This window comes from Thunnus thynnus, chromosome 3, assembly GCF_963924715.1.
Source record: "Thunnus thynnus chromosome 3, fThuThy2.1, whole genome shotgun sequence".
Classification (NCBI taxonomy): domain Eukaryota; kingdom Metazoa; phylum Chordata; class Actinopteri; order Scombriformes; family Scombridae; genus Thunnus; species Thunnus thynnus.
Window position 1 is genome coordinate 37,361,797 of NC_089519.1, and position 19,248 is coordinate 37,381,044.

At 38.2% G+C, this 19,248-nt stretch overlaps 1 protein-coding gene across 2 annotated transcripts in view; it reads left to right on the forward strand.

Annotated features, from left to right (window-relative positions):
• Window positions 1–18,570, forward strand: part of LOC137180378 (E3 ubiquitin-protein ligase TRIM21-like) — an 81,677-nt gene extending 63,107 nt beyond the window's left edge. The window contains exons 1-3 of one of the 2 annotated variants that reach the window (XM_067585709.1): window positions 9,699–9,811; window positions 15,561–15,843; window positions 16,444–18,570. In XM_067585709.1, the coding sequence (XP_067441810.1) occupies window positions 15,567–15,843; window positions 16,444–17,534 (1,368 nt within the window). In that variant the 5' untranslated portion in view covers window positions 9,699–9,811; window positions 15,561–15,566 and the 3' untranslated portion in view covers window positions 17,535–18,570. Of the gene's footprint in view, window positions 1–9,698; window positions 9,812–15,560; window positions 15,844–16,443 lie in introns of those variants that run through there. The other variant, XM_067585710.1, reaches the window with a different exon arrangement.
• The last annotated feature ends 678 nt before the right edge of the window (window positions 18,571–19,248 follow it).

Genomic DNA, 19,248 nt, shown 5'->3' on the forward strand with positions numbered 1-19,248 from the left:
AGCACTGGCTGTCATAGTGTGAGCCTAATGTGGCCCACATTTGAAATAGTAAATATGGCCAAAATATTGCTGAACATTATTGGCCACTTTAGGTAAAGATGTGGCACAACTGGTACTGGCTTATCTGATTGTGAGCCTGAAATGGCCCACATGTGATGCAGAAAATGTGGCCCGTTTATCTCAAACATTTCTGGGCCAGTTTTGGCAAATATATGACACAGCCCAGATAGGAAAATTGCTGTGGTCCACACCGGACACTTTCATGTGGCCCACATACCGCATGGAATGATGGCACTTGGGCGGTCCGCTCCTGTTTGCCAGATCCGGGCCACAAGCAAACCATAGCAATGCCACATGTAAACCAAAAACTAAACAAATAAACCAGATCTGGCCCATATCTTGACCACAGTTCATTTTCATTTTGGCCCTGATCGGGCCCACAGTCCATATTCTCTTCCGACCCACATAACACATGAAATGATGGCACTTGGGCGGTCCGCTCCTGTTTGCCAGTATAACACCTCTCTAGTCTTCTGACCACTCAAAGCACTTTCACACTACGAATCACATTCATCTGCCCATCAGAGGAAATCTAGTCATTCACACACTGAACAATTTGGGGTTTCAGTATCTTACCCAAGGACACATCCCCTCTTTAGATCCTGACTCACTGATCCCAGTTATCAAACTTCAGGCCAAAGAAATGTTTCCCTGTTTGTAAATCTACAGTAAATGGTAGCAACCTGATCCAGATCACCTGCAATCATAAATCTTCACTGCAATCCACTCCGATTAAGATGGCATTAATCAACGCCAGGTCAGTGTATAAGAAAACTTTTATCCTAACGGACTCTTTTGTATCTCATGATTTGGACTTTCTGTTTATTATGTCACGACCACATTTCATGGCTGAAGCGACAATACGTGTTGGTTTACTTTTAAACAGTCACGTTCTTTCTCTCTCAGATGAGGAAATGTGTTTTATTTCCTCTTTGAGGTCTTTTTCACTCTTCATGATGTGTCTCTCAGCTCATCTCACCTGCTCATAAAGACTCCACAGATTCAGTTCTCTCAGTCTGCAGGAGAATCTTCAATCAACAAGACTTCAGTCAGGAAAAAGACAGTTGTTGTTTCTTCGTGAGTATTAAAAACATTTCTGTCTCTTTAATGTTTTAGAGAGTGGTCGACCTCATTCAAGCTAATCAACCTATCTGACATGTCGTGGTGGAGTGTTGAGTCCTTTAGTATTAATGTCATTAACTCTGCTGAGACACCAGAAAGAAAGTTATCAGCTCTCTGTGGCTTCTTCACACCTTGATTTCACATGTGAATCATTATTTTGTGCAATACATTTGATTATTTTTAATGGCAAAAATACAAACAGAAATACAGAATTCTGACAATTTATTAACAAGCAACTAACATTTCTAACACCCCCCCAAAACCAATTTACAAATCTGAACCAAGCCTTTAACCCTCAAACAATATCAGTCATAAACATTTTTATTGTCCTTTAATTCTCACTGTGCTTACATCTTACAGCACAGATAACATGCAATACATTTATGATTTTGTAACGTTTCTGGTAGGTGATGTTTGGACTCAAAAGCAAGACTCAGCAAGAGAGTAGATAAGATACAAGTTTAAAATTAAAGCTGCAAGCAGTGTTGGTCGGGACTTTGCACTCTGGTCCATTGGGATCAGATCATTTTGCTTTTTAAAAGTGAGGGATAAGTGTGGTGTGCTTTTATTTTGAAAGTTTGATTGACAGGATGAGAATTTTCTGCAGGGTGAGACATGTCATGCTCACTCTTGTGTCATCAAAATGATGCAAGTTTTGGGCCCATTCACTTGAATTTCAATTAGTAAATTGAAAACTTTTGATGAGTTTGTGTGTAAGACAAATTATTTTCCTAATTTTCATCAAGTCTATTTTTTAGAAAAGGAAAGACTTTTAACCCACATGACCTGGTCAAAGTTTGATTGACATGTGTACTGTCAGGTGTGTAGAGACAATAAGTAACTGCAGCTGGACACAGAAAAATACTCATATATTTGAATGGAGAGTGTGAGTGAACACACACCTTTTTGAACATTTACTGCTTCCACATAGTTTTAGATACAAACTTCATTTGAACTTTAAATGAGTCACGAGACTTTGACCTACAAATCTTGAATTTACATGTTTTTTCTATCTTTTACTGAGATATTAGAGATATTTTTGAGATATTAGAGTGTGAGTTTTAAAGTCTTTTCTTGCTCCTCCTGTGATTTTATAATGAGTGTGTATTGTGGAATGTTTCACAGCACTGAGGGAGTGACATCACCAGGAGCAGTTGGAGAAAAGGATTTTAGAGTACGCTTCTTGTGAAATATCCTCATAAATCCCATTACTTTGGCCAAAGCTTACATTAAAAATCATATTTTTTTGTAGGAAATTTCATTGCAAATCCATTGACACAGGTTTGAAAGTGGTCGGACTTATAGTTTAGACGTCAGAAGCCTCTGTTTGACACAAAGTTCATTCCCATAGATTGCCTCCCCATTGGTTTACATTGTAAGGTGTGATGTGGCACTGCAACTTTCAGGGCTCATTAAATCCAAATCATTTGAGTTATTACAAAGTTTTTAACAACTTTTTTTCAGCACAGTGTCATAAGTCATCTATCAAAGTTTGAAGCCGATACCATTAATGCCCTCGGAGGAGATAGCGTTTGTTCGGGGGCCAAAATTGGGGCAAAGTCTTATTTTGAAAGGCTAATTGCGGACTTCCTGTTGGATTTAGGTCAGGGGTGTCAGTGTATGATTTGTAGGTCTTGATGAGATGAATAATTGAGTTTTGGTTTGATCTTTCTATGACATTCCTACGGGCCGTGGCGGCCATTTTAGTTACATAGGTGACGCTAGAGAGAAAATTTTGGCACTTTGGGGATTAAATTTTACATTTTATCAAATTTTTCACCAGACCTGATGTGTGTGCCAAATTATGTGAGTTTTTGAGCATGTTTATGGGGTCAAATTTAGGGTTTAAGTGGCGCAATAATAATTAAAGCTGCAAGCAGCGATGATCGGGCCCTCGCACCCCAGCGCATGTCGAAGTGACGCTCAGTCGAAGGGCTTTTGTCAGTGACTTGTTGTGTAAAGTTTGAGGCAGATCCAACCGTGTACACTCAAGTTATATCAATTTCCTCTGTCATGGCGAAACATCAAAAGTCAACGCCACGCCACGGCCAAACCATCATGATCATACACTAGTCTAGATGACACACACTGATTTTTAAGTCCTTACGATGGATTCTGTAGGAGGAGTTCTTTAAAATACAAGGTATGCGAAATGGCCAAGAAAAGGCGAAAATGTACCATTTTTTTCAAGATGGCCGACTTCCTGTTCGACTTACAATAAGGCTTCAAGAGGCTTTTTTGTGCGTGTTGACATTATACATGTGCCCTGTGAATTTCATCTTTCTACGTTAATCTGGAAGGCGGGGCTGCAATTTTGAAATTTTAAAGGGGGCGCTGTTGAGCCATTTTGCCACGCCCATTCAAAGCGACCACATAGGATTTTAGCTGACATCACTCTAGACATGTGTGTCAAGTTTCATGACTGTAGAGCAATCCCTTCTCCCTGAAAAACAGTATCATATTTCATGGCAAAGGATGTGTCGCCATGGTAACAGCATTCAGTTTTGGGTCATGAGCTGCCAAATGTAGCATCACCAAGGACTTGTTTATTAGCTGACTTAATTTCAGGTGCATCAGCCAAATTTCCTAGGAGTAATTAGACAAAGTACGACGCATGATACTTCCTGTTGCCAGTAGGTGGCGCTATGACTTTCGCTAAATATGAGACTGGACATGTGTTCAGATTGGGACTCTTAACAAGCATATGAAATTTGGAAAAGATCAGACCACGTGGAGTCAAGTTATAAGGCATTGAAATTTCATGGCGTCACATCGAAATTCGCAGCGTCGCCATGGCAACACCTTTCAACGAAGGGTCACCAACTTCATAATATAAGATCTCCAAGGTCTTGAGGCTATTCTCAGTAAATTTCAGCTGGATTCGATCACCGTGCTGCCCACAGGGCGTCAGAGCGTAAAACATGTAACTTCCTGTTGCCAGGAGGTGGCGCTATGACTCATATCCTGTATTGTCACATGGACCCGTTCAGGGCGGGACTCTTATGAAGCACAAAAGGTTTGGCTCTCTTAGGATCATGTATGCCGGAGTTATAGCCGTTTCATTTTTCATGGCGAAGGATCGAAATTCGCCGCCCAGCCACGCCCCCTAGGAAAGACTAATGAGAATTGTTTTAACAACTTTTAATCTCCTATGCCTGTAGATGATACGGACCGAATTTGAAAGTCCTGGGGTCAAATCTCTAGGAGGAGTTCGTTAAAGTATGCGGGCTGGAAATGACAAAATCGGTGCAAAATTTCAACTTTGATACAAAATGGCCGACTTCCTGTTGGAGTTAGGCTATGTGTCCTTGAGACTTTTTGGTGCGTCTGGTCATGATACATATGCATACCGAATTTCGTTCTCCTACGACAATCTGTATCGAGGGGCTCAATTTTCTTGACTTTCTAGGTGGCGCTGTCGAGCCATTTTGTCCCGCTTTATTTCGAGATCCATAAAATATCGAAATTTTCGCCAGTCCTGACATCTGTGCAAATTTTCATGAGTGCGTTTGTTTCGGAGGAATAATAATAACTCCTTCAGTTTCAATAGGGCTTCGCACCGGTCGGTGCTCGGGCCCTAATGAAAGAAAGAAAGAAACAAAGAAACAGACAAACACACGAATAACAATAGAGTCCTTGCCCTTAGGCAAGGACTACTGTTTTACAGTAGTAAATACTAGTAATACTGTAAAACAGTAGTCCTTGCCTAAGTGGAAATGGAAAGTCCTTCATGTTAAATATTCTGTGATTTTAACAGGAATAAACGAGGAGGACTGGATGAACACTCTGAGGTGCAGATAGCAAGCTTAACTGAAAGCCAGCAGCAGCAGCTCAAATCAACAAGCTGCCCAACCAGAAGTTCCCTGTGACGTCTGTACTGGAACCAAAATGAATGCCCTGAAGTTATGTCTGGTGTTTCCGGTGTTTCTGGCCATCATCTGCTGTGAGGCTCAATTCAATTCAATAGCAAGACATTTGACATGTGTTGCCAAAGCACAAATTAGGATAACAAATAACAATGTTAAGTAATGAGTGACAATAGATAATGAAATAAATAAAAGAAAAATGATATACATATATATATTATATAATTAAGTCAGTATTGGTAGAGCTTCAATGTGACAATGCAAATGTTTAGAGCCAAATATGTTTCTAATTTGTTAGCATGTAATATCATTCCAATAAGTGATGTCTGTTTCTTTTTCTTTGGTTTTTCTTTGGTTAAAGACATTTGGAGGAACCAACACCTCACTGTGGCTGAGGTCCAGCAGTATGCAGTGGATGTGACTCTTGATCCTGATACAGCACATCCTAAACTTATCCTGTCTGATGATGGAAAACAAGTAAATCATGGTGATGTGGTGAAGAATCTTCCAGACAACCCAGAGAGATTTTCATTTTGTGCTAATGTTTTAGGAAAGCAGAGTTTCTCTTCAGGCAGATTTTACTTTGAGGTTCAGGTTAAAGGGAAGACTGACTGGGATTTAGGAGTGGCCAGAGAGTCGATCAAGAGGAAGGGACACATCATACTGAGACCTCAGGATGGTTACTGGACTATAGTGTTGAGAAATGGATATGAGTACGAAGCTGGTAATGACCCTCCAGACCGTCTCCCTCTGAAGCCTCGGCCTCAGAAGGTGGGGGTGTTTGTGGATTATGAGGAGGGTCTGGTCTCCTTTTATGATGTAGATGCTGCAGCTCTTATCTACTCCTTTACTGGCTGCTCCTTCACTGAGAAACTATACCCATACTTCAGTCCTGGTCCTAATGATGGTGGTATAAACTCCGCCCCTCTGATCATCTCTCCTGTCAATTAAACTGCCTGATCTATTTTTTATGATCAGCAATTTATTAAGCAGTGAAGCATTGCCAATAATGTGCAGTATATACTTATTAAATTATAATTAGAGCATGAACAGAAAGAGTAGAGTATGTGTCTCTGTTATAAAGGATGGAGTTATTAAAGTGAAAATAGATGTTTACTGGTATCTGTTATACTCAGTGATGTAGTGATATGTTAATGTTACTGTTAGTATGTAAATTACTGGTCTATGGATGCAATTATACTGTTATACAGTTATTTTACTGTCTAAGATTTACTGACTTGGTTTGTAAGTTACTTGGCTGTGGGTATAATTCTATTGATCTCTATCAATATTAATAGTGATAGTGACTTTTTTCACCTTTAATTATGATAACAGACACATTTTGATGTGAGTCATTAAACCATTTTACAGCTGAACAGGGTCAGTATCAGTAAACAACCATGTTCCTTCACAACAAATGAATACAGATATTTATTTGGTAAATGAGAGAGAATGGTCTACTCAAGTGAAATTAACATATTTTATTTGAAGTATACTAACATGCTGATGTATTGATACATTTCTATATCATGTAGAAATTATTGATAATCCAACAATTCAAGCTGTATTAAACTTTTAAAAAGAAGAGGCTTGTTGTGTGTTTTTTGCTCAGTCTTGTCTTTAGATCCAGCCTCTTGATTGGTTATCCACCTTGGTTGTCTGAGCTGCAGGAGGATGCAGCAACACTCTGAGAAAGACATCTGGATGTTTGTTTCTTAACATGAAAGAAGAAAGAAACTATTGACTCAAGTAATGAAGCAACATCACATCTCAGCAGACTTCTTTTCTGACTGTAAAATAATCTTTAAATATTGTTTTCTGTCAGCTGTCAAATAGCAGCTCTTTATGCTAAAAACACCTGAAAATGAACACATGCAAACACATAGAAGGAGTTTTTACAATGTTCATGTAGAAATATTTCTCCTTCTAATGTTGTCTGGAAAAAATATGGGTCACATCAATAAACACAATTATATTCTACATACTTAATAATCAGTCATCATATCCTGTAAACATTCATAAAATGTATTTACACTAAATTAGTCTATAGACTACATCAATGTGATTTCTCCTCATCATTATCCAAATCATCATCATATCATGTGACACATGACTGGACATTCCCATTTCACCACTAAACACACAAACACAACTTGTAATGTTATACTTATAGTTATTACTGAATAGGTTTTTTTCCTAATCATATTTTTTTCTACTTGTCAAAATTAGCTCATGCACACGTTTGTGCTGCTAATACTAATTTAAATCAATCAAACACGCGATGCAGTACATGGCTGCTAATAATAACATTTTCTATGTCTTTTCAAACACTTTTTGGGAAACAGTCTGATTCTGTCGGTTCTCTCATTATTTTATTTTTTTAAAAAATGATTCAGTTGTATTGAGTTGGAATTGATTAACTGTTTTTAAAATCTACATTGATTATAATATTTATAAAATTTCAAAGTCTACTATTTTATTTTATTCTCTCATTATTTTATTTTTGATGTTTTATGTAAAGCACTTTGGATGGCTGGTCTGTGTTTAAATACCATAATTACCAGATAACATTAATTATAAAAAGGTTTTCTAACAAGTTCATGACAGGTTGTTTTAAACATGTGACTTAGTCCAGCATTGAGTCCTCAACGTCATTCCTTAAAGACAGAAAATGTTGATGCATGTCAGAGACTAAAACAGATGCTGTAAAGTGAATGAAAAGACATTTTGTGGTGAATGAAACTACTCTGCTATACAGTATCACTGCAGTTAAATCATGTGCAGAAGAAGAAACTGTTTGTAGAAGTGTTTTATTTTGCTATCAGAGTCTTCCTCTCAAATTTATTTATTTATTTATTTATTTATTTGTCAGAGACAATGCAAAACACATTGTAACAGGTTTGACACAGATGTGGTGCATATAGGATATGTCTTTGTTTAAACTTTTCTACTTAAAAATGGTGATAACATATCATCACATCATTACCAAAAGTATATTAGTTAAGTTGAGCACATCATAAATAGTGACATTCTCATAAATGTGACATGAACATACAAATATTACAATATTTACACCACATTACAGTCATTTTACATGTGTTGCATAAGTGTATGTGTGCACATGTTTATGTTCCCTAATTCATGGCAATATATCAAGCTCTGATCTAGAACACAGGAGATAGCAGTTGGTTGGTAAGTGTTTTTGAAACTTTGTTTTTGAGTTTGTTTGAGTCTGTTTGAGTTTTGTCAGGCTTCGTTGGAGCAGAGCACTTCCTGGTTTCACTCTCTGAGTTTCAACTGGTGGGTCAGCTGACGCAGGTCACATCCTCTATTGTTGCCTTGCTGTGAAAATCTGATGGGTTCAGCTGTGATACTTCCTGGTACTTAAACACACAAGCTGTGATATAGCATCAGTGGAAGCATCAGCTCTCATTGTGTTAAGACCGACTTGGGTGAAGACCTGTGTGAGTCCACTGATCAAGGACACCGCCTGGTCATTCCTTTTCTACTATCTATTCACGTAGCCTCACTCACCATGTGCTACAAAGACATCCCTGTCATCCAAGGCTTTCCAAAAAATCACATCTGTCACAGACAATCCAACCCTGAGAACGTCCATTCACTCAGAAAAGCCTCCTCTACTCACTCCTCCTTAACTCTTGGCCTATGGAATTGCCAATTGGTTGTACACAAAACAGAATTTATCCAAGTGTTTACTAATCTGTCAGACATTTAGGGACTAGTCACTTGTGGTTGTCATATACCTCCCACCAGGATATCAACTGGGAAACTTTGTAGTCGAACTAGACATGTTACTCTCAGCCATTCCTGATGATGACAACCACTGATTGTCAATATCCATACTGACAAAACCCAAGCAGCTGACTTCCTGTCACTTCTGTCCCACACACAAAGCACGTAATACTCTCTGACTATCACCCCCCCTACATCTGTCTGACCACATGTTTATTCAATTCACAATCTCCTTCACTAGAACATCCTCATCAGTATAAGTCACTGAGGTTTGCACAAGTTGTATGTGTTTCCCCCCTGTGTCCAGCAGAGGTCAGCAAAGTACTTGTGATCACCTATAGCTCTCTGCATGGTCAGTCACCTGCCTACATGAGAGATCTACTGCAGCCTTGTGTCACCAGCAGGTCTCTACAGTCTTCTGATCAGGGTTTGCTGGTTGTTCCTAAAACGAGGATTAAAACTAAAGGAGACTGTGGCTCCTAAATGTCGGAGCTCGCTCCCATTAGATTTAAGATCTGTGGAGACTGTGGACGCCTTTAAAAAGCAGCTCAAGACCCATTTGTTCAGACTTGCCTTTTTTCAGATTTCTATTCATTCTGTTTTTTTTTTTTTATTGTGTTTTATGTCTGTATGCTTATGATTTATTTCCTCTGTGAAGCACTTTGTGACATCTCTGCTCTTGAAAAGTACCATATAAAGAAAGAAAGAAACACTGCTGAAAAAGAAGGTAAAAGAAGTAAAATGTCTCCCTAAAATTAAACTCATCGTGTGCCAGATGTTTGTGACTATGATCAAACTATGTCTAAACCTGAAGGAGGAAACAAAACCTCACAAGATGCAGTAATAAGTGGAGCAACACCGCAAAGAGGAAGCTTCAACATCACATACCTCTAATTAAACTGAAAGTTTCATAAACACAGAGGAGCTGCAGTCGACACGTCTCTTTATCTGTCTGAATAAAAATTAAACCGAGTTCTTCAGTTCTTCCTCAACAAGTGACTCAAACACTGGTGAGTACAGCTGATATTATTTACTGTGTTTCAACAACCTGAATTAACACAAAAGTTACAGTTCTTCTAAGACAGGAAGTTACACTTTTCATTTTAAACTCACAATTGACAAATAAACATAGGCTAAATCAGGCCCATTGCTAGAGGAAATGTATTATAATGACATTTGACTTTGGACACATTTCTTTTAAGGCTAAAATATATTCATTATTCATCAAGAACAATATCTCCATTATATTCAGACACTGATGAAGAAAACTGAGGCATAAATTGATAAATTAGTGTGTAGTTCTTGTTGTGAGGGGCTGCTGCACCTGTTGGATCATTAATAATATTATTATTAGGCTAACATCATCTCGGACCTGGTGCTGACATGATGAAGTGGAGGTGAATGGAGTGGAGGAGGTTCGCAATGATTCGCACTGAAATGAAAGTTGACAGCAACAGAGAGAAGAACAGATTTAAAGTTTGACAGCTAAGACATGAGATTGTGGTGGAATCTAACTGGATAAACTAAGTTGAATAGAGTTAAGGCCTCTAATCAGCTGATACAAGAGCAGGAGAAGCGGAGGAGAGAGAGGGGGGAATAACATGAATGAATGAATGAATAATAGTCTGATTGAATTTAGACTAAACTTCATTAAAATGTCTCTCTAAGGATTAAACTCATTCTGTGCCAGATAGATGTGACTTTAATCATGTCAAAACCTGAAGGAGGAAACAAAACCTCACAAACAAGCTGCAGTAAGAGGTGGAGCAACGCTGCAAAGAGGAAGCTTCAATGGCACATTCCTCAAAATGAAACTGAAAGTTTGTCAGAAACACAGAGGAGACGCAGTCGACATAATTGTTTCTGTTGTTCTGTGTGTATATTTAAGCTACTGTGTTTCAACAACCAGCATTACCACAAAACTCACAGTTTTTCTCAAACAGGAAGTTACACTTTTCATTTCAAACTCACAATTGTCAAAAAAATATAAGTCAGACCCATCGCCAGAGCAAATTTATTATAACTTCAGCTATCAGAAAGTGGCTATCAGAAATAATTAATAATTATATTAAAGTTTAACGTCACCTCTAGGTCTGAGCCTAACTCTGCATAATTCTGAAAAATGCTAAAAAGTGGGCAAGGGGCTGAGAGGGGGGCTGGGAGAGGCAGGAGGGTAGGAGTTGCTCAGTGACATATAATAACAATAGTGAAAGGGAGACAAACAGCGCAACGACACTTAAACAAGCCAGAAGTCAGAGCTGAAAGTCACAAAAATAATAGAAATCCTCCTCGCACCTCACCCTGCAGCTCTTCAGCTCTCTGGCTGTCTGTTCCTGCGGTTATCAGCTGGTAAAAAATCTTGCTTTAAAATATTAAATCTCAGTGTTACATTAACTGGACCTGTTACTGAACGTGCCCGACTGCAGCTGGCATGCTCAGCTGACAGACAGGACCGAGATTCAGTGGAGCTCCAGTAATGGGAACTATGAGCTCTTTAAGATATGATGGTGTCTGACCATTAATGGCTTTGTAGGTGAAGAGAAGTATTTTAAATTCTGTTCTGGATTTTACAGGAAGCCAATGCAGTGAAGCTAAAATGGGAGAAATCAGATCTCTTTTTCTAGTTTTAGTCAGAACACGTGCAGCTGCATTCTAGACCAGTTGGAGAGTCTTTAGAGACTTGTTAGAGCAGCCTGATAATAAGGAATTGCAATAATCCAGCCTAGAAGTAACAAATGTGTGGACTAGTTTTTCTGCATCTTTTTGGGACAGGATGTGCCTGATTTTTGTGATATTACGTAAGTGAAGAGTAGCTATATCATTAGATAATGTGTTTCTAAGGTGTTTAGGGCCAAACACAAGGCATGCTTGGAGTTTGTTTAACTGATTGGGCTCATCTGGCTTCATTGATAAATATAATTGGGTATCATCTGCATAACAATGAAAATTTATGGAGTGTTTCCTAATAATATTACCTAAAGGAAGCATATACAAGGTGAATAGAATTGGTCCAAGTACAGAACCTTGTGGAACTCCGTGTCTAACTTTTGCTTTCATGGAGGATTCATCATTAACATGTACAAACTGAAATCGATCTGATAAATAGGACTTAAACCAGCTTAATGCAGTTCCTCTAATGCCAATTAAATGTTCCAGTCTCTGCAATAAGATGTGATGGTCCATGGTGTCAAATGGCACTAAGATCTAACAGGACAAGTAAAGAGACAAATCCTTTGTCCGATGCAGTTAGGAGGTCATTTGTGACTTTCACCAGTGCTGTCTCTGTGCTATGATGCCTCTAAATCCTGACTGAAAATCATCAAATAAACTATTGTTATGTAGAAAGTCACATAACTGATTAGAGACTGCTTTCTCAAGGATCTTAGATAGAAATGGAAGGTTAGATATAGGTCTATAATTGGCTAAAATGCATGAATCAAGAGTAGGCTTTTTAAGAAGAGGTTTAATTACAGCTACTTTAAAGGACTGTGGTACTTAAGCAGCCTAGTTGGGATGGGGTCTAAGAGACAGGTTGATGGTTTAGATGAACAAATCGAAGTTGAAGTTAGCTCAGGAGAGTCGACTGCAGAAAAACAGTCTAAATATATGTCAGGATTTACAGCTGTTTCTAAGGTGCCTGTGTTTGGGGAGAAAACGGTGCCTGTTGAGGGCAGGAGGTGGTTAATTTTGTCTCTATTAGTTAGAATTTTATCATTAAAGAAGCTCATAAAGTCGTTACTACTGAGAGCTATAGGAATACATGGATCAATAGAGTTATGACTCTTTGTTTGAAAAGGAACCTAGGGCAGTTTTTATTCTCCTCTATTAATGATGAGTAAGAGGCGGCTCTGGTATGACAGAGGGCCTTCCTTTATGTTTTAAGACTATTCTGCCAGACTAACAGAATTCTTCTAGTTTGGTGGAACGCCAAATCCTTTCAAATTTAGTGATGTTTGCTTTAATTTGCAGAAGTTATACAACAGAGCTAAACTCTTATGTTTTATCTTCTTTTTTAAAGGGGCAATAGAGTTCAGTGTCAGTTGCAATGAGCCTGTGGCACTATCAACAAGATTATCAATTTGGGGACTTAAGTTAGCATAAGAGTCCTCTGTAGTATTGATACATGGCATTGAATTCAGTTAGAAAGGAGTCGCTTCCTCAAATTTAGCTACAGCACTATCAGATAGACATCTAGTCAAGACATTTTGTCTAATGATGTGTAGTCCAGTAATAAAAATTCAAAGTTATAAAGTAATGGTCTGATAAAATAGGATTTTTTAGAAGTTACAATCTGCAATGTTTTTGTGGTAAGGGTCTAAGGTGTATGTATGTACTCTGAATCAGAATCAGCTTTATTTTCCAAATATGTTTATGCATACAAGGACTCTGATTCCAGTTTCTAGTGGCTCTCAGTGTACTTACACACTAAAATATTCAGGAAGATACACATGAACAGCAGGTCAAACAAAGATAATTGAACATATCACTGTTATGTACAAGCACATGGGTGAAAAAATAGATACAATCATATAGAAACAACTAATGGACAACAACATACAATGTCAATATACATGTAAACTGTTTTTGTAAATCAAACAAACCCCCCAACTTGTGTTGGTTTCATAAGTGTTCACACCCCTAAACTAACACTTGTTGAAGCAGCTCTTGATTTTATTACAACACTGTCTTTTTGGGTAAGAGTCTGTCAGCTTGGCACATTTCTTTATTGTTTTGCTTGTTTCTGGATGTTGTGTCCTTGTTTTACCTGAAAGGTGATTAAAATCTAATTTACTATAAGTATTATTTGCTGCCTGTGTTTTGACCTGCCTGCCTCACCCCTCTGGATGTTTGATGTTTGTCTCTTACATTTAGATTTGTTCAGTTTATACTTTGTGTTTGCATGTGCTCATCATGAAAGTGTTTTAAGTTTTAATCAGTTTAAAGTCAGTTCACCTGAATAAAAGAAATCATATCTTCTTTCCGGTGGTGTCAGATTTGGTTTATGTTGTTTTAAGATATTTGTCTCCATCCTGATATGATGCAGTTTCTCTGTGCTTTTTTAATGTGTTGCAACAGTCTGTGTGTCAGTTGCAGTAACAGGATGTGTTCATTGGACAGATGAGATTTCCTGGGTGTAGTGACACAACATACTGGTCTACTTTTAAACAATCACATTATTTCTCTCTTGCATGAGGAAATGTGAAGGTTTAGTTCCTGTTTGAGGTCTTCATCACTCTTCCTGTTGTGTCTCTCAGCTCTGCTCACTGGCTCATAAAGTCTCCACAGATTCAGTTCTCTCAGTCTGTAGGAGAATCTACCATTAACAAGAGTTCAGTCAGGAAAAAGTCAGCTGTTGTTTCTCTATGAGTATTAAATACATTTCTGTCTCTTCACTGTTTTAGAGAGTGATTTACCTCATTCAAGCTAACCAACGTATCTGACATGTCAGATTGTCATACTGTGTGTTATCTTCCATTTATTATTCATCACACATTCATCAAACAATCTGACAAACTTCCTCAAACTTATATCATACAGTATGCAGGGGTTGAATGTCCCACATAGGTTTCTCCCACCTGCCCATGTCATGTGACTTGGGGGGACACCACAGCTGTTACCTCCCATGAGGGGGATGGAGAGGAAGAGAGGAGAGGGTGTGGGAGTTGAATGCAGCTCATTTTTCTAGGATACAGCAGAAAGATCTATATACATACAGTACATTATATACAAACTTTGTATGAAGTTTGGTGTTATTACCATTTATTTTACAATAATTATAGGTCTTATATGTATAATTCAGTAATGGGGATGACCTAGAGTGAGGGTGACAGTTTAGTGATAAAGTGCTGTAGAAACATAAAATCAAAACTAAAATTTGTAGCTCTGTACTGCAGTTTTTCCTTTATTAGGGCCCGAGCACCTAGCGGTTCACTCACACTCTCCATTCAAATATATGAGTATTTTTCTGTGTCCAGCTGCAGTTACTTATTGTCTCTACACACCTGACAGGACACATGTCAATCAAACTTTGACCAGGTCATGTGGGTTAAAAGTCTTTCCTTTTCTAAAAGGAAATTCTCATCCTCACACCGTTGAGATTTGATGTTTCGCCATGACAGAGGAAGTAGCTATAACTTTATTGTAAATGCTCCAGTCTGCACCAGACTTTACAGGTTTAATAAGAGTCCCGGCCTGAACACGTCTACATGACAATATTCCATCAGTGATGCAAACTGGCTGAATAGCTCCCCCTACGGAATTTCAGTAAAGCAGCCCCAGCAGCAGGCAAAACAGTGAACAAAGGAAGTGATGTTTATCTCCTTCTTGCCCTGTCTCAAAAAACAGCCTGTGCCTGAAGACATCTACATGCCTGTGACTTCGATTGCGCCGCAGCCTGACGTGCGCGGAGTTGCAAAGACCCATTCATCGCTGCTTGCACCTTTAATTCTCATTGTACTTACATCTTACAGCACAGATACAATGCAATACATATGCTACATTTATGATTTTCCAATGTTTCTGGTAGGTGATGTTTGGACTCAAGAGCAAGACTCAGCAACAAGGCAAATAAAAAGTTTAAAAAGTTTTTGATTGAAGGCAGAGGTTGGGAACAAGTCGTCAGTCAGCAGAATCCAAAAGGGAAGCAGGCAGGATCAGAGACTTAAACACAATGACCATGGGGGCGAAAATCTGGCTGTGAACTAGTGTTTGTGGAGATGGCAAGTCCTTCATGTTGAAAATATTCTGTGATTTTAACAGGGAGAAATGAAGACGAAGGAGGACCTGTTGAACACTCTGGAGGATTTGAAAGACGAGGAATTCAAGAAATTCAAATGGTTTTTGGAGCAGCCTGATATCCTGGAAGACCATCAAGCCATCAAAGCATCCCGGCTGGAGAAGGCAGAGAGACAGGACACTGTGGATCTGATGGTGAAGACCTACCAACTTCCTGGAGCTGCGAAGGTGACCAAGAAGCTTTTAAAGAAGATCAACAGGAATGATCTGCTGCAGAGTTTATCAGACAGCAGCTCAGGACCAGAAGGTCAGTCACAGGAAGACAGAAACTGCAACAATCTTATGCAAACAAGATATTAACTTGTTCACACAAGATGCCATCTGTCACATCCAGACTGTGGAGGTCAGACAGAAACGTTACGTTCATGTTATTTATTTGTTTTAATACTGAAGAACTTCCACATTCACCCTCCACAAGCACCTCTGAAAATTGTTATAACATTATACACAACCTGATATTTATCGATCTATTTGTTAAGCCTGACATTCTGTTACACAACTAAACCAGCCATGAACATAAACACACAGATTGAGCTGTCTTTCTTTAAACCAGAAGAGTTTTCTTTCCTTCCTCTGTACAAAAACATCCATGTTATCTACATCCAAGGTTCAGGTCCTATTCATTTTACATGTGACAGTTTTTTTTTCTTGGTTATTTTGGTTTTCTGTTCATTACTTTTATGTCTCAATTTTTTAAAAAGGACTTTCTCTCTCAGTTTGAGTGGTCATTTATTATTTTAAAACTCACTGGAGATAAAAAAAAAATAGTTTGTTGTGCACAATAAACCTCTGGAGCTGTTCTGTAAGACTGACCAGACATGTGTCTGCATGCTCTGCTCTGTTTTAGACCACAAGACACATGAGTTTGTTCCTCTGAAAGAAGAATATGAAGGAAAGAAGGCAGAGCTGGGGAAGGCAGAGGCTGAAATTCAGCAGATGATCCAGAAGAGACGACTGAAGATTCAACAGATCAAACATTCAGTCGACCTCAGTAAGGAAGATGCAGACAGAGAGATAGCAGAAGGTGTTCAGGTCTTCATCGCTCTGAAGGAGTCTGTTGAGAGAAGCCTGAATGAGCTCATTGAGACGATTGAAGAGAAGCAAAGAACGACAGAGAAACAGGCTGAAGACTTCATCAAAGAGCTGGAACAGGAAATCTCTGAGCTGATGAAGAGAAGCTCTGAGGTGAAGCAGCTCTCACACTCTGAAGACCACCTCCACCTCCTCCAAAACTTCCCGTCCCTGAAAGCTGCTCCACCCACCAAAGACTGGACAAAGGTCAGCGTTCGTCCTTCATATGAGGGGACTGTGACTCAGCTGGAGAAGCTCAGTAAAGAGATGAAGAAGCTGCTCGCTCAGGCTGAACTGAAGAGGGTCCAGCAGTATGCAGTGGATGTGACTCTTGATCCTGATACAGCAAATCCCTGGCTCATCCTGTCTGATGATGGGAAACAAGTAAATTACGGTGACGTGTGGAAGAATCTCCCAGACAACCCAGAGAGATTTAGGTGTTATGCTGATGTTTTAGGAAAGCAGAGTTTCTCTTCAGGCAGATTTTACTTTGAGGTTCAGGTTAAAGGGAAGACTGAATGGGATTTAGGAGTGGCCAGAGAGTCCATTAACAGGAAGGGAAAAATCACACTGAGACCTGAGGATGGTTACTGGACTATAGTGTTGAAAAATGGAAATGAGTACAAAGCTGGTAATGACCCTCCAGTCCGTCTCTCTCTGAAGTCTCAGCTTCAGAAGGTGGGGGTGTTTGTGGATTATGAGGAGGGTCTGGTCTCCTTTTATGACATAGATGCTGCAGCTCTTATCTACTCCTTTACTGGCTGCTCCTTCACTGAGAAACTCTACCCATTCTTCAGTCCCTGTTCTAATGATGGTGGTAAAAACTCCGCCCCTCTGATCATCTGTCATGTCAATCAAACTGCCTGATCTATTTTTTAATGATCAGCAACTTATGAAGCAGTTTCAACAATTCATAAACTTAATCAGTTAATCTTTGCATTTCACACCCACTATGTAAATATATAGAGGAAGTATTCTTACTACAGTTAAAGATTTACATATTCAATGTTAATGTACCATATGAACTTGATTTAATCAGGATATGATTAATATGATTCCTTCCTTCCATTCCTTTATGATTTATTATAGCATTGTTTTATGTTGTGATTTTTTCTGTTTTTACCCTTTACTTGTCTCTTTTTATTGCTTCAATTTCCCCAAATGATTCATTAAACTCTACATCCTTGATTATGGAAATGAATCTACAGTGATGTAAAATATATCAAGATTTTTGTTCGTTAGATGTAATGATGCAGCCATAACAGTCATGATGTCCTGCGGTTGAATATTTCACTGTGTGTCATTTAGCTTCAAGGTTAGAACATGAACATAGAGAGTAGAGTATGTGTCTCTGTTATAAAGGATGGAGTTATTAAAGTGTAAATAGATGTTTACTGGTATCTGTTATACTTAGTGATGTAGTGATAAGTTAATATTACTGTTAGTATGTAAATTACTGGTCTATGGATGCAATTATACTGTTATACAATTATTTTAGTGTCTTTAAGTTTTAGGTTTGGTGTGTAAGTTACTTGGCTGTGGGTATAATTCTATTGATCTCTATCAATATTAATAGTGATAGTGACTTTTTTCACCTTTAGTTATGATAACAGACACATTTTGATGTGAGTCATTAAACCATTTTACAGCTGAACAGGGTCAGTATCAGTAAACAACCATGTTCCTTCACAACAAATGAATACAGATATTTATTTGGTAAATGAGAGAGAATGGTCTACTCAAGTGAAATTAACATATTTTATTTGAAGTATACTAACATGCTGATGTATTGATACATTTCTATATCATGTAGAAATTATTGATAATCCAACAATTCAAGCTTCATTAAACTTTTAAAAAGAAGAGTCTTGTTGTGTGTTTTTTGCTCAGTCTTGTCTTTAGATCCAGCCTCTTGATTGGTTATCCACCTTGGTTGTCTGAGCTGCAGGAGGATGCAGCAACACTCTGAGAAAGACATCTGGATGTTTGTTTCTTAACATGAAAGAAGAAAGAAACTATTGGCTCAAGTAATGAAGCAACATCACATCTCAGCAGACTTCTTTTCTGACTGTAAAATAATCTTTAAATATTGTTTTCTGTCAGCTGTCAAATAGCAGCTCTTTATGCTAAAATCACCTGAAAATGAACACATCCTGGTAGTGAAATAATATTCAGCTCCAGCCTGTTTTCATATCATTCTATAATATTAATTTTATTTTTATTATTTTTATTTTTATTTGCTAGAGTTGAAATGTTGTAAGAAATATTTGTAAAATCCTGTGAGAGTTGTTGCTAACTCAAAAATTTGATTTCATTATATTGAATTGTAATTGATCAACTTGTTTTTAAATCTGTATTGATTATATTCTTTCACATTTTCTACTATTTTACTTTTGATGTTTTTGTGTTTTGATTCTCATTATTTTATTTTTGATGTTTCATGTAAAGCACTTTGAATGGCTGGTCTGTGTTTGAATACATTAATTACCAGACAACATTAATTATAAAAAGGTTTTCTAACAAGTTCATGACAGGTTGTTTTAAACATGTAACTTAGTCCAGCATTGAGTCCTCAACTTCA